General features: G+C 40.1%; 1 protein-coding gene across 10 annotated transcripts in view; it reads left to right on the top strand.

Moving 5' to 3' along the window:
- LOC140201653 (spectrin beta chain, non-erythrocytic 1-like) overlaps positions 1-12,865 on the top strand; it is a 325,497-nt gene that overhangs the window by 203,407 nt on the left and 109,225 nt on the right. For all 10 annotated transcript variants that reach the window (XR_011886936.1, XM_072266114.1, XM_072266104.1 and 7 more), the window contains 5 exons: positions 127-277; positions 1,444-2,314; positions 3,921-4,058; positions 10,242-10,998; positions 12,565-12,767. Coding sequence is in view for 9 of the 10 variants with exons in the window: in XM_072266114.1 (XP_072122215.1) it covers positions 127-277; positions 1,444-2,314; positions 3,921-4,058; positions 10,242-10,998; positions 12,565-12,767 (2,120 nt within the window). In the remaining variant the exon portion in view is untranslated. The remainder of the gene's footprint in view (positions 1-126; positions 278-1,443; positions 2,315-3,920; positions 4,059-10,241; positions 10,999-12,564; positions 12,768-12,865) is intronic.

Raw genomic sequence — 12,865 nt, 5'->3', positions numbered from 1 at the left:
AGGACTGGAAGACTCTATATGCTGCTTTTCCAAATAATTAGAAACAATGATAATTCTGATATAAAAAATATCATGCCCTCAAATGGCAAGTTGTTTTAGAAAGCTAATGAATATTTCTTCTTTCAGATACGACTTTTATCAGAGGATTGTGGTAAACATTTGATGGGTGTCGAGGACTTGCTCCAGAAACATGCACTGCAGGAAGCTGACATTGTGGTTCAAGCAGACAGAATGAAAATCATCAATGCAGGAGCACTCAAGTTTACTGAAGGAGAAGGTGCATTTTTAACCTTCTGTACTGTCCACCCCTCCTCTGCATCACCTTGCACATACTGTTTAGCCTTATTGTAATCAGCCTGAATGGAAAAAAAACTTCTCAAATAATTGACACAAGCATTGATTTTATATTTACATGACTTTGCCTGTTGTGTGTGTCTCTTTGTGTATGTGTGGATAACATGACATGTCCAAAACTCAAGTCTTAAAAGAGATACTCTCTGCTGGGCTTTTTCATAGTTAGATATTACTGGGGGAACAAATAGAATACTTTAGCTATACTTCAAAGTCTCTTTGGGGATAAAAAACACAACATTCCCACTGATTGCTATGAATCTCTTACACATGACCATGAAAGTGGAGAAGGAATAATTGAGGTTCCCTTGAGAACCTCAAGGCCACATCTGGGGAGCAGGAAAAGGCCATGTTCCTCCTACAGAAGAAGCAGATGATGACACAAACTGCCCATTCTGCTGTTATGTCAGACTCCATCTAACACATCTGTGGAACAGCTGGCAGTTTCCACATTGCCATCATCAGCCGCCTCAGAACTCACAGTGCAGTCTACATGGAATATTCCGAGTGGTTAATGCAATGCTGCGACTCCTGTCTTGAAGTAGATGTAATGGAGGTCCTGAAATTGATGTCAGTTTCATAGAATGACCATAGAGAACGCCGTTTGTTTATGACCATCCTTATGGCAGAATCCGGTCCATTATATGGAGAGACTCTAACAACACTAATGCTGGAGGAACTCAGCAGATCAGGCAGCATCTGTGGAAGACAGTATGAAGGGTCTCACCCTGAAACGTCGACTGTTCGCTCTTACCTGTAGAAGCTGCCTGACCTACTGATTTCCTCCAGCATCTTGTGTGTGTGGCTTTGGATTTCCAGCACCTACAAATTTTCTCATGTTTCTCTCTACTGATATGCTTATTACTGAACCATTGCCTGTGCATTAAGTACTGTGTATAAATATTCTTAGCATTATTTAGTACCTTTCCATTGTTTTATGACATTATATTACGATATTATCTCATTTGGTGATTACAGCTTAGAGGAGGTTGTGCCAACCTAAGTGTATTTCTCAGATCTGACCAAATTAAGATAATGTCAGTGCAACTTCAACAATAAAACCATTGATTACCAAAGATTTTCTTTTTCCAGGTTACACACCCTGTGATCCCAATATAATCAGGGATCGTGTCAATCATCTGGAACTGTGCTATGAGGAGCTTTGTACATTGGCAGCTGAAAGGAAAGCCCGCCTTGAGCAATCACGCCGGTTTTGGTCATTCTTCTGGGAGATGGCTGAAACTGAGAGCTGGATCCGAGAAAGAGAGCAGATCTTCTCATCACAAGATTATGGGAAAGATACTACCAGCATTATGATTCTGCAAAACAAACATAAAACACTGGAAGATGAATTAGTTGGTCTCAGGACTCAATTGCAGCAAACGATTAAACTGGGCAATGATATGATTACAGAGAACCACTTTGCTTCACCTGAGATCAAGAAACGCATTGAGGAAGTTCTTGCGATGTGGAAGGATTTGGAGGAATTGGCAGCTTTCCGCAAGCAAAATCTTCTGCATGCTCAAAGCTTCTTCCAGTATCAAGTGGATGCAGATGATCTCAAAACTTGGTTACAGGACACTTACCGTATTATGTCTTCAGATGATGTCGGCCATGACGAATTTTCAACACAGACACTGGTGAAGAAACAAAGAGACCTTACAGATGAAATCATGAAGTCCGCAACAGCAACTGATGGTCTAAGTAAACAGCTTCAGAGCCTCCCAGATGAATTCAGAAAATTACCAGAGATAGTGGACCGACAGAGGGAGATAAAGGAGCTCTATACAGACCTTGTGGCCCTATCAGATCTACGGAGGCAACAGCTCCAGGATGCTCTTGCTCTCTATGTGATGTTTCGTGAAGCTGATGCATGTGATTTGTGGATGACTGAGAAGGAGAAGTGGCTGGAGGGAATTGATATTCCAAATAAAATAGAGGATTTGGAAGTGGTACAACACAGGTACAAGCTGATTATTTATCTTGTACTTCCAGTAAGACTGTTCAGATCAAACATATCAGTCTCACAGTCAGTTAAATGACACATTTAAAGTCTTGAATATTTTGCAAGTGCAGATAAAACAATACATGGGCTCTTCAGAATGCATTTCTGTGTCAGTAACATCTTGTCTGGAATATGAATGGTTAAGATGGGAACTAAAAGAGATTCTCAAATTTATGACGTGGAAGGATAAATAGTGAAACAGTATTTCCACTTATTGGAATATTTTGCCTCAAAGTGCTTTTATAGAGAAGCAATTTAAAATGAAATTGGATAAGCATTTGGAAAGAATGCATTTGAAAGGCTGCAAGGATAAAGTAGATCTAACTGCAGAGCCTCTATTGAAAAAGCACAATATGGGTATTTCAGGCTAACTCACTTGGTGGGGAACCAGCGCGTTTTCCTCTCTGCCCAATATGACTCCCTATTTACTTGAATGGGAACAAAATCAACTAGGATTTAAGGCTGGTGTTATACCCAGTTTAATCCATGTTCTCATGGGTGCATTGGGTTCAATTGCTCTATGTGAAGGCACATACTTTTAAATTTTATGTTTTAGAGATCCTATATCCTTACACCTATACCAAAAGAGGTGTAAGGCATTCCTTCTCTCCGCTAGCCAGCAGGCCATTCTCAGGCAAGGTGTAGCACTTGCTTAGTTTCCCCCCCACCCCAACCCAAACAGGGTCACATGAAGCCATAGCAGCATCTAGTGGATAGTCCTACGAGCAGCGGGTGCATACCTTTGGCAGGCAGACAATATCTGAAGAGTATAGGTAATGGCTGAGGTCACCCGTCTTGTAAAGACACTGCCCAGAAGAAGGCAATGGAAAACCACTACTGCAGAAAAATTTGCCAAGATCAATCATGGTCATTGACCGTGATCGCCCACATCATACAACACAGCTCATAATGATGGTGATAGTGATGACATCCTTAAATATTTGTTGATTGGGTATAAATTATTCCATGTTTAATACAGATTTAACTAAAGTAATTCTGCTGCCTAAATTATTGTTCACATGCAGTGCAAATTATGTAAGCCTCAGGGGTACTTAGGAACTTCAATTGTTTCAGAATCTTTAACAATTATCACATAGATAGTCAGTGGTTTGAAAGATTACCAAAGGAGGATATTACAGCTTTATGACACTCAGTCACTTTTACAGGTTGACCAATTACGAAGAGTAGTTTGCTACTGATGGATGACATACTAAGCTGCTTTCACAACACACTTAAAATGATGGAGGAACTCAGCAAGTCAGAAAGCATCTGTGGAGGGGAATATACAATTTATTCCCCTCCATAGATGCTGCCTGACTTGCTGAATTCCTCCAGTATTTTGTCTGTGTTCAAGATTTCCAGCATCTGCAGAATCCCTTCTGTTTATGATGAACTGCTTTCACAGCAAGTTAATGCGGTGTTATTCGACATCTCTGTGGCATAACATAATTGATAAAACTCTAATGGTGTTGTATTATGCATTACCAGGAAAGTGCACTTTTGTTTTTTGTGATTTTAAAAGGATGCTGTAATCTATATTAATGCCTTTTCATACTGCTTTTAGATTTGAAACCTTGGGACAAGAAATGAACAATCTGGAGTCTCGGATCAATGAAGTAAATAAAGCAGCAAACCACCTAATAGAGAGTGGCCACCCCAGCACTCTGGAAGTTAAAACATGTCAGGATCATGTGAACCAAAGGTACGCCTTTAATATCTTTTCAGTTGCAGAAGATGGGATTTGAAGTAGTTTTTTTTTTGACCTGAGAACGAGTGTTCCAAGTCTCAGAAAATAAGTGGAAAGATTATGTATCCTATTTAACTCTTCTTGAAAGATGCACGCAGGTTATTTGTCCTTCCGCATTTGGTGCCTAACTTCTTCCTTTCAATGGATCTTTCCCTTTTTCTTTTGTATTCTTCAATATGCATTAATTCATCACACTTATTGAATAGCAGTACGTTTTTGTCACAAGATATTTACTTTGTCGCAGCAGGCAGGCGGTTATCCAAGTATATAAGCAAAATCCTGTGGTTGCTGGAAATTTGAGATAAAACAGAAAATTCTACAAGTACTCAGCAGGATAGGTAGCATTCATGGAAAGACCATTAGACAGTGATTGGGAAGGATAGAGGTACTGGGACTTAGAACAAAGAACAGTGTAACCCAGTCCAGGTCCTTCAGCTCATGATGTTGTGCCGAATTTTTAACCTACTCCAAAATCAATCTTGAACTTACCTCCTTCATAAACCTTCATTTTCTATCATCCACGTGCCTGTCTAAAATTCTCTTAAATATCTCTTATATATCTGGACTCTACCGCCTCCCCAGCAGTGTTTTCCAGGCACCTACCAGTCTCTGTCTGAAATAAAACTTCCTTTGACATCCAATCATACTTTCCTCCAATCACCCTAAAATTATACCCTCTCACATTAGCCAGTCCCACCAGAGGGAAAAGAAATCATTGGCTCTCCATCCTATCTAGACTTCTTGTCAAGTCACCTCTCATCCTCCTTTCCAAAGAGAAAGCCCTAGCTCACTGAACCTATCTTCAGAAGGCATGCCCACTATTCTAGGCAGCATTCTGGTCAGACTCTATACCTTTTCTAGAGATTCACATCCTTCCCATAATGAGGTGACCAAACGGAACACAATGCTCCAAATGTGGTCGAACCAGAGTTTGATGCGGCTGCAACATTACCTCACAGCTCTTGAACTCAAACTCCTGACCAACAAAGAACAACATACCATATGTTGCCTTAACGACCTGATCAGCTTCCACGGCAACACTGAGGGATCCATGGATGTAAACCATAAGAGCTTTCTGATCCTCCACCCTGTTAAGAATCCCGTCATTAATCCTGTATTCTGCCTTCAAGTTTTACCTCCCAAAGTGAAATACTCCACACATTTTCAGATTGAATTCCATCTGCCACTTCTCAGCCCAGCTCTGCATCCTAACCATGTCCCTTTATAGCCTACAACAAACTTCTGCACTATCCACAACACCACTAAATCAGATATTGTATGATTTGACTTGTGGAGGGAAGAGGCAGAGGAAGGACAGGTATTCAGGGAGTGGATACAGCTGGTAGGAGGTGGAAGGCCAGTCCTTGAGATTGGATGAAGGTCAATATTTTCTTTGCCCTGTAGGCTTCTCATGATAGTACCCATGGTGGGAAGACCTTGTGCTCTGGGAACTGGCCAAAGTTAGGTACTTCCTGGGCAACATGATCCAAGTTTTCCCTCCAGTGCTCCATAAAGAGAGTGAATGGGAAAACTACCTCATTTCAGAAATGACATCAGTGGCACGAGGTGATTAAAACCAGTAAAAGCTGTTTGAATTTTCAAAGTAACTATCAGAAATGGTCATTAGCAAGTACCAGTATGACACTGCTGAAAAAGGTGGCATTATGTAGTGGAACTCGAAGGCAAATTTGACTTAACAAACCTGTGACACACAGCTTTGGAATAACCATTCTATCTTGGATCTTCTTGTAAGGAAAGAAGTGCCTAGAGTCCATTATTGACAGGATTGGTTGTATTGGCAATGGAGAGAGTTCTGCATGGGAAACTCAGTAGAGACACTGTTGCTGGAAATGCTGTGGTAGCCTAGCCTTGAGCAATGAGATGGTCAGTGGAGATGGCTGATTCACAACTGATGCTTGATGCTTGACCTCAGGGGTCTCTGCATAGTTGCTGTTTCTGACCCATGAACTATTTGAGAAACACACTTATCTTCACCCTGATCCAGATGAAGGTTCCCAACCCAAAATATTGAATGTACATTAAACTTCACAAATTTTGCCTGAACAACTGAGTTCCTCCATAATATGTCTTAGTCGATAAGATCATAAGATATACGAGCAGAATTAGGCCATCAGGCCATTGAAACTGCTCCACCATTTCATCATGGCCGTTCCATTTTCCCCCTCAGCTCCAATCTCCTCTCTTCTCCCTTTCATACTCTGACAAATCAAGAAACTATCAATCCCTGCCTTAAATTTATCCAATGACTTGACCTCCACAGCTGCCTGTGGCAACAAATTCCACAGATTCACCACTCTCTGGCAGAAGAATTTCCTTCTCATCTCCATTCTAAAAGGACTGAGGGTGTGTCCTCTGGTCTTAGACTCTCTACCATCGGAAACATCCTCTTCACATCCACTCTATCAAGGTCTTTCAACATTCGATAGTTTTCAATGAGGCCACTCTTCTTAGGTCCTTATTTTCATCTTGTAGCTTTCTTATAACTCTTTATTTGGGGAGCTTGGTGAACCCACATGCCCAAGGTTGTACAAGTAAAGGAATTTAATTTGGGGATTGTCAGCATCACTACAATGCCCAGCTGTATCCTGGAAGCAGTTGACTGCCAGCATTTGCCTAAGTATGGAGGTGTGAGTTGGCACTAATTTGGGCCAAGAATAAGGCTTTTATTTAGATTTTATAAACTATATGGATTTCGAACAAGAAACAATCTGCAAGTGCTGGAAATCAAGGTAACACACACAAAATGCTGGAGGAACTCAGCAGGCCAGGCAGCATCTGTGGAAAAGAGTAAATAGTCAATGTTTCAGGCCAACACCTTTCTTCAGGACTGGTAAAAAGAGATGAGAAGTCAGGGTAAGAAGATGAGGAGAGGGATGGGAGAAGTACAAGGTGGTAGGTGACAGGTGAAACTAGGAGAAGGGAAGTGGTGAAGTAAAGAGCTGAGAAGTCGATTAGTGAAAGAGATACAGGGCTGGAGAAGGGGGAATCTGATCGGAGAGGACAGAAGTCCATGGGAAAAGGGGAAAGTTTTCAACATTTTTAATAACTTGATTCTTCTGAAGTTGCAACTCATCCACAACTTCTTTTCTAACTTATGGTATTCTTATGGATATAAATCAAATGAGACCTCGAAGTCTGTCTAAATTCAAAACCTTTCTCAATACTGTATATATTATAGCAGCTTCCTGTTAAGATATTGGTTGATCTGATGCAAATTTGTTTTTGTTTTGAGCTCAGTTTTAAAAACGATGCAAGGAAGAGTGAGAGATTAATATGCGCACAGTAAATATCATCCAGAAGAACTTGATGTGGGCAGAGCATAATGTCAATTGCACAAAGCTGGCTGGGCCATATGAAGTTGGTGTGCTGCCTGCAACAAAATAATTGTTGCACATTAACTTTGCTTCATTTTTCTTGCTAGCATTTAGAGCTTTGAATAATGTAAACACTTATTCGCTGACTGATAATGGTTGATCCCAATATGTTTAAGCATTGAGGCTTCATACTGCAACCATGTGCAAAAAAAAACATTTAATTGTAGGGCTAGAGATTTTCCAGTTTACTGCCTGACTGGAGATATTCTGATTTCAATATCAAAACAACTGAGATGAACGTAGTACAGTGCAGGCCATTTGGCCCAAGATGTTGTGCTGGCCCTTTAACCTATCCAAGATCAATTTAACTCCTCCCTCCCTTGTAGCCCTCCATTTCTCTTTGAGTCTCTTAAGCGCCCCTAATGTATCTCCCTCTACCACCCACCCCCCTCAATACTTACCACTCTCTGTATGTTAAAAAAAAATCTACTTCTGACTCCCCCTATATTTTCCTGCAATCACCTTAAAATTATCCCCTCTCACACTATCTATTGCTGCTCTGGCTAAAAGGTGTTGGCTGTCCACTCTGTTGATGACTCTTATCATCTGCAATCCTCTATCAAGTCCCCTCTTATCCTCCTTCACTCGAAAGAGAAAAGCCCAGTTTACTCATCCTAAACTCATAAGACATGCTGACTAATCCAGGCATCATCCTGGGTAAATCTCCTCTGCACCCTCTCTAGAGCTTCCATATTCTTCCTGTAATGAAAACAGAACACAATATACTAAGTGTGGTCAAGCTTTATAGTGCTGCATCTCAACCCCGTCCAAATGAAGGCCAACCAACCATACACCTTCTTAACCGCTCTAACAACATATGGAATAGTAGTGGTTACTGTTGGCATAAGGCTTTACAGCACTGCCTGTAAAAGCAGGGTTCAATTCTCACTACAGTCTGTAAGGAATTTATAATTTCCCCCTGTGACTGCGTGGGTTTCTTCTGTGTGCTCTGGTTCCCTCCAGCATTTTAAAGGTAGACAGCATGAGTTAAGGTTAGTATGTTGCAGGAATGCTGTGTTGGCACTGGAACCATGGTGACACTTTGGGACTGCCTCAGTACATCCCTATCTGTGTTGGTCACTGACGTAAACATTGCACTTCACTGTATGTCTTGATGTACATGTGACAAATAAAGTTAATCTTTATCTTTAACTTTGAGGGATCCATGGATATGCACCCAACAATCCCTCTGTTTCTCCACACTGCCAAGTATCCTGCAATTAATCATGTAATCTGGCTTCATATTTGACCTTCCAAAGAGTATCACCTCTCTCTTTTTCAGGTTGAACTCCATCTGCCACTTTTCTGCCCAGTTCTGCATCATTTCAGTGTCCCGTTGTAACCTACAACACTATCTGCAACACTACCCATCTTCCACTACTAAGGGGATAGGAAAATTAGTGAGAAAACCACCAGTGTGTTGTGGAGCATTGTGATCTTCAAAACATGTGAACAGAGGGGAGAACTATTAGCCAGGAGATGCATGATTTCTCAACTGAGGTATTCTTGCTCTGTGAAGGAGCCCATTTGGTGCATTGAATGTTTGCCATCCCCCAGAATATTCCCATATGACTCATTCACCCGTTTATTTCCCAGTGACCTCTATCCTATGTCCTGCCTGGTGGTGCAATAATATTAGTGCCGGACTCCGGAGTGAAGGTTCCTGAGTTCGAATCCAAGTCGGGTTGAGCATCGAGCTAGCAACTCGGCCTCGTAAGAATAAGAATAGCTTTCTACGGAAACACCATCAAAAGACGATGCCCCGATAACTCCACTGCCAAGTTAAGGGCTATTCTTCTTCTTCTTCTTCTTCCATCCTATGCTCGTCAATTTCTCCAACTTTCCTGCCACTGACCTACATTAAGGGGTACATTATAGTAGTCAATTAACCTAGCACCATGTGTTTGGGACGTGGGAGGAGAATAGAGCACGTAGGGCAACCCATGTTTCACAGGGAAAATTTGCAAACTCCATACAGTACCCAAAGAGAGAATTCAACCCAGCTCACCATAGCCCTGCTGCAGCAGTAGTTTAACACTATGCCTTAAATTGCCCTGCTGCCATAGGTGAGATTTGAACTCATATCTACACATCAGAAAATGGTAAAATTCTGTGTAAATATACTATCTCTCGGTTGATATTCCAATTCAAAACTCAAATGTCTCTAAGCCTCTTGGACTGGAAATTCATATGCCCATAAAATATGCATTAATTACCCTGCTCTGCAAAGTATGCCTGTTTGTCCAAATGTGGTTGGTTTGCAATCTTTGTGCGTGTACCTTGTGTGAATGAGTATGCATGTTTGAAATGCAAATCACATTCGTTATCATATTAGATCGTGTTAAGCACAATTGAGTTTCATGCACTTAAATCACAGTTGAAATCAACCAATGTTATTGATGTAACTCACCACTGAATTCAAGCACAAGTGAAAGTCATTAAGCCACTTCTCAGGCATATATGGCACATAACCATGCACAAGTTCACAACAGAATCTCAGGATCTTTTTCAGATCTCACTAATGGAAATTATCTCAACATTTACCATGTTGTGAGACCTTGTATGTTTCATAAACTCTGAATAATACAGGTCTAACATATTTGGCTATTTATGATAGGGCACCCCTCTAATCACAGGGACCGATCTGGTGAATCTCTTATGGTCTCCTTCAGTACTAACAGATTCCCTGACCTGTAGGAGCTGCATGCATCTTTTATAAGATTCTTGTTAATGTTCTTTACAGATGGACGATATTCCAGAAGTTATTTGGAATGAAGAAGAACAATGTGAACTCTGCATTATGTCTTCAGAATTATTATCTTGAGTGTGATGAGACGAAAGTCTGGATCTGTGAGAAAAACAGGCTCATTGAATCAACTCTGGATCTGGGAAATGACTTGGCTAGTGTTATGACTATTCAAAGGAAATTGAGTGGGATTGAGAGGGATCTGGCTGCCATTGAATCCAGACTCCCCGAGTTGCAGAAAGTAGCTCATACATTGGCAGATGAATATCCTAATCATGCTCCTGAAATCCTGAAAAGGCTTAAGGAAATCAATGATGTTTGGGATGAGTTGAAACACACTGTTCAAGGTCATGAGGAATCACTTGGTGAGGCAAGCAAATTGCAGAAATTTCTGCAAGACTTAGATGACTTTCAGCTGTGGTTATCCAAAACACAAAAAGCTATTGCTTCTCAAGAAGAGCCAAACTCCTTACCTGAAGTAGAAATGCTCCTCAGGCAACACAATGCCATAAAAAATGAGGTCGAACGCTATGAGGAAGATTACCAAAGGATCAGAGATAGCAGAAACATCATAACTCGGGAAGAAACAGACCCACAGTTTGAAATATTAGAACAGCGATTGAAGGGATTGGAGACTGGTTGGAAAGAGCTTCAACAGATGTGGGAAAACAGAAAAGATCTTCTCTCTCAGTCTCATGGATTTCAGCAGTTCCTCAGGGACAGCAAACAAGCAGACAGCATTCTCACCAATCAGGTACTTTATTATCATAATTTGTAATACCACTATAGACTTATATTCATGCAAATACTAAATACTACATGAAGCTAAACGTGTGGTGGAAATGACCTGTAAAGAATAAAAGTGGTTATGAAACAAAACAAAATTAGAAACTTTCATTCTGCTGAGCTTTTGTCTCCAGCTGAGAATACTACCACATTTGTACAAATAGGGTATTTGTAAAGTGAACATCTCTGCTAAGGTTTTAGTGTTTATATGCACAGTGGCTACTTTTTAGGTTAGAATGGAACATAGTCTGGTCCACCACTGCTGTAGCCCATCCATTTCAAGGTTCAACGTGTTGTACATTCAGAGATACTCTTCTGTACACTACTGTTGTAATGCATGGTCAATTGAGTCACTGTCACCTTTATGCCAGCTTGAACCAGTCTGGATCTGACCTCCCTGATTAACAAGACATTTTCATTCACAGAACTACCACTCACTGGATTTTTTTTTTTGTTTGTTTTTTGCACCATTCTCTGTAAACTCTAAAGAGTGTTGTGTGGAAAAATCCCAGGAGATCAGCAGTTTCTGAGATACTAAAACCATGCTGTCTGATGCCAAAAATTGTTTCACAGTCAAAGTCACTTAGATCACATTCCTTCCCCATTCTGATGTTTGGTCTGAACAACAACTAAACCTCTTGACCATGTCTGTACACTTTTATGCATTGAGGTGCTGTCACATGATTGGCTGATTAGATATTTGCATTAATGAGCAGGTATACCTAATAAAGTGGCCACTGACTGTATTTTATTACTTTTTCTATCAGAGCAAACTTTGGGAATGCGTTGTTAATTTACTCTGCTTCTAACTGCAAAATATCCTTCCAGGATATTACATTCTATAACTTAATTCCATGGTAAATTTAATTGAAGAAACACTAGAATCATACCTTTTTGGGCCTTAACCTGGGAATCTATCTGAAATCCTTTATTTATTGATTTAGTTATTTAAATATTTCAACCATTTTGATTTTATTCCATTCTGCAACATATGTTTTAGGCTCAGAACTAAAAGTGAATACAGTCCTAAGTAGCCGCAAATGAAAATAATTTTATGACATACATTACATAATCTGTTAATGTTTTTGATAAAATACCATTGACTAAACAGCAATTATTTTAAAGAGTCTGTTTTTACATATGAAACCTGAGAATGCTAATATTCAGAATAAACAATTGCATAACGTAGCAGTACACGATGCAAGTGGTGTAAGAGTGGTAAGCATTTAAGTGGAAAAAAATCACCACGATAATAATTAATATATATGTTCAGCCCCATGATCTGAGTTTTGAGGGATATCATTGATCAGTTTCCTGCAGCAGTTATGTGCTTCTTATCAGTTGGTTAGTGTGTGACAATGGCAAGACCTAAAGTTAGATAGCTTACTAGTTTCATAATTGTGCATAATACACAGTGACTTAGGAGAAAAATTGAAACTGAAGGAAGGAGAAAGCTTATGAGTGTGAAACGATGTTAACTATTCATACAGGTTTCAAGAAGTATTTGTGGGTAAACTATGATATTTTCCAATAGGAGTACAACTTAATGCATGTTGAAATGCCAAAAACCTTGGAGGCAGCTGAAGATGCTATTAAGAAGCAAGAGGGTTTTATGACAAGCATGGATGCCAATGAAGACAAAATCATTGGGACAATTGATGAAGGAGAAAAGCTCATTAAAGATGGAAATACTTTTAAAGACAAGGTGGTTGACAAGGTCAAATCTATCAATGAAAGGTAAGTAAACTTTTAGAAATCAGATGAGTTTGTTAAAGCAATAGCTGAGATTTAAAAACACTACGCATTTTCGTATCCTGTTTCTAATATGACACCAT

Source organism: Mobula birostris, chromosome 1, assembly GCF_030028105.1.
Source record: "Mobula birostris isolate sMobBir1 chromosome 1, sMobBir1.hap1, whole genome shotgun sequence".
NCBI lineage: Eukaryota > Metazoa > Chordata > Chondrichthyes > Myliobatiformes > Myliobatidae > Mobula > Mobula birostris.
Note: the sequence above shows the minus strand (reverse complement) of the source record. Positions and strands in the feature narration are given on the sequence as shown.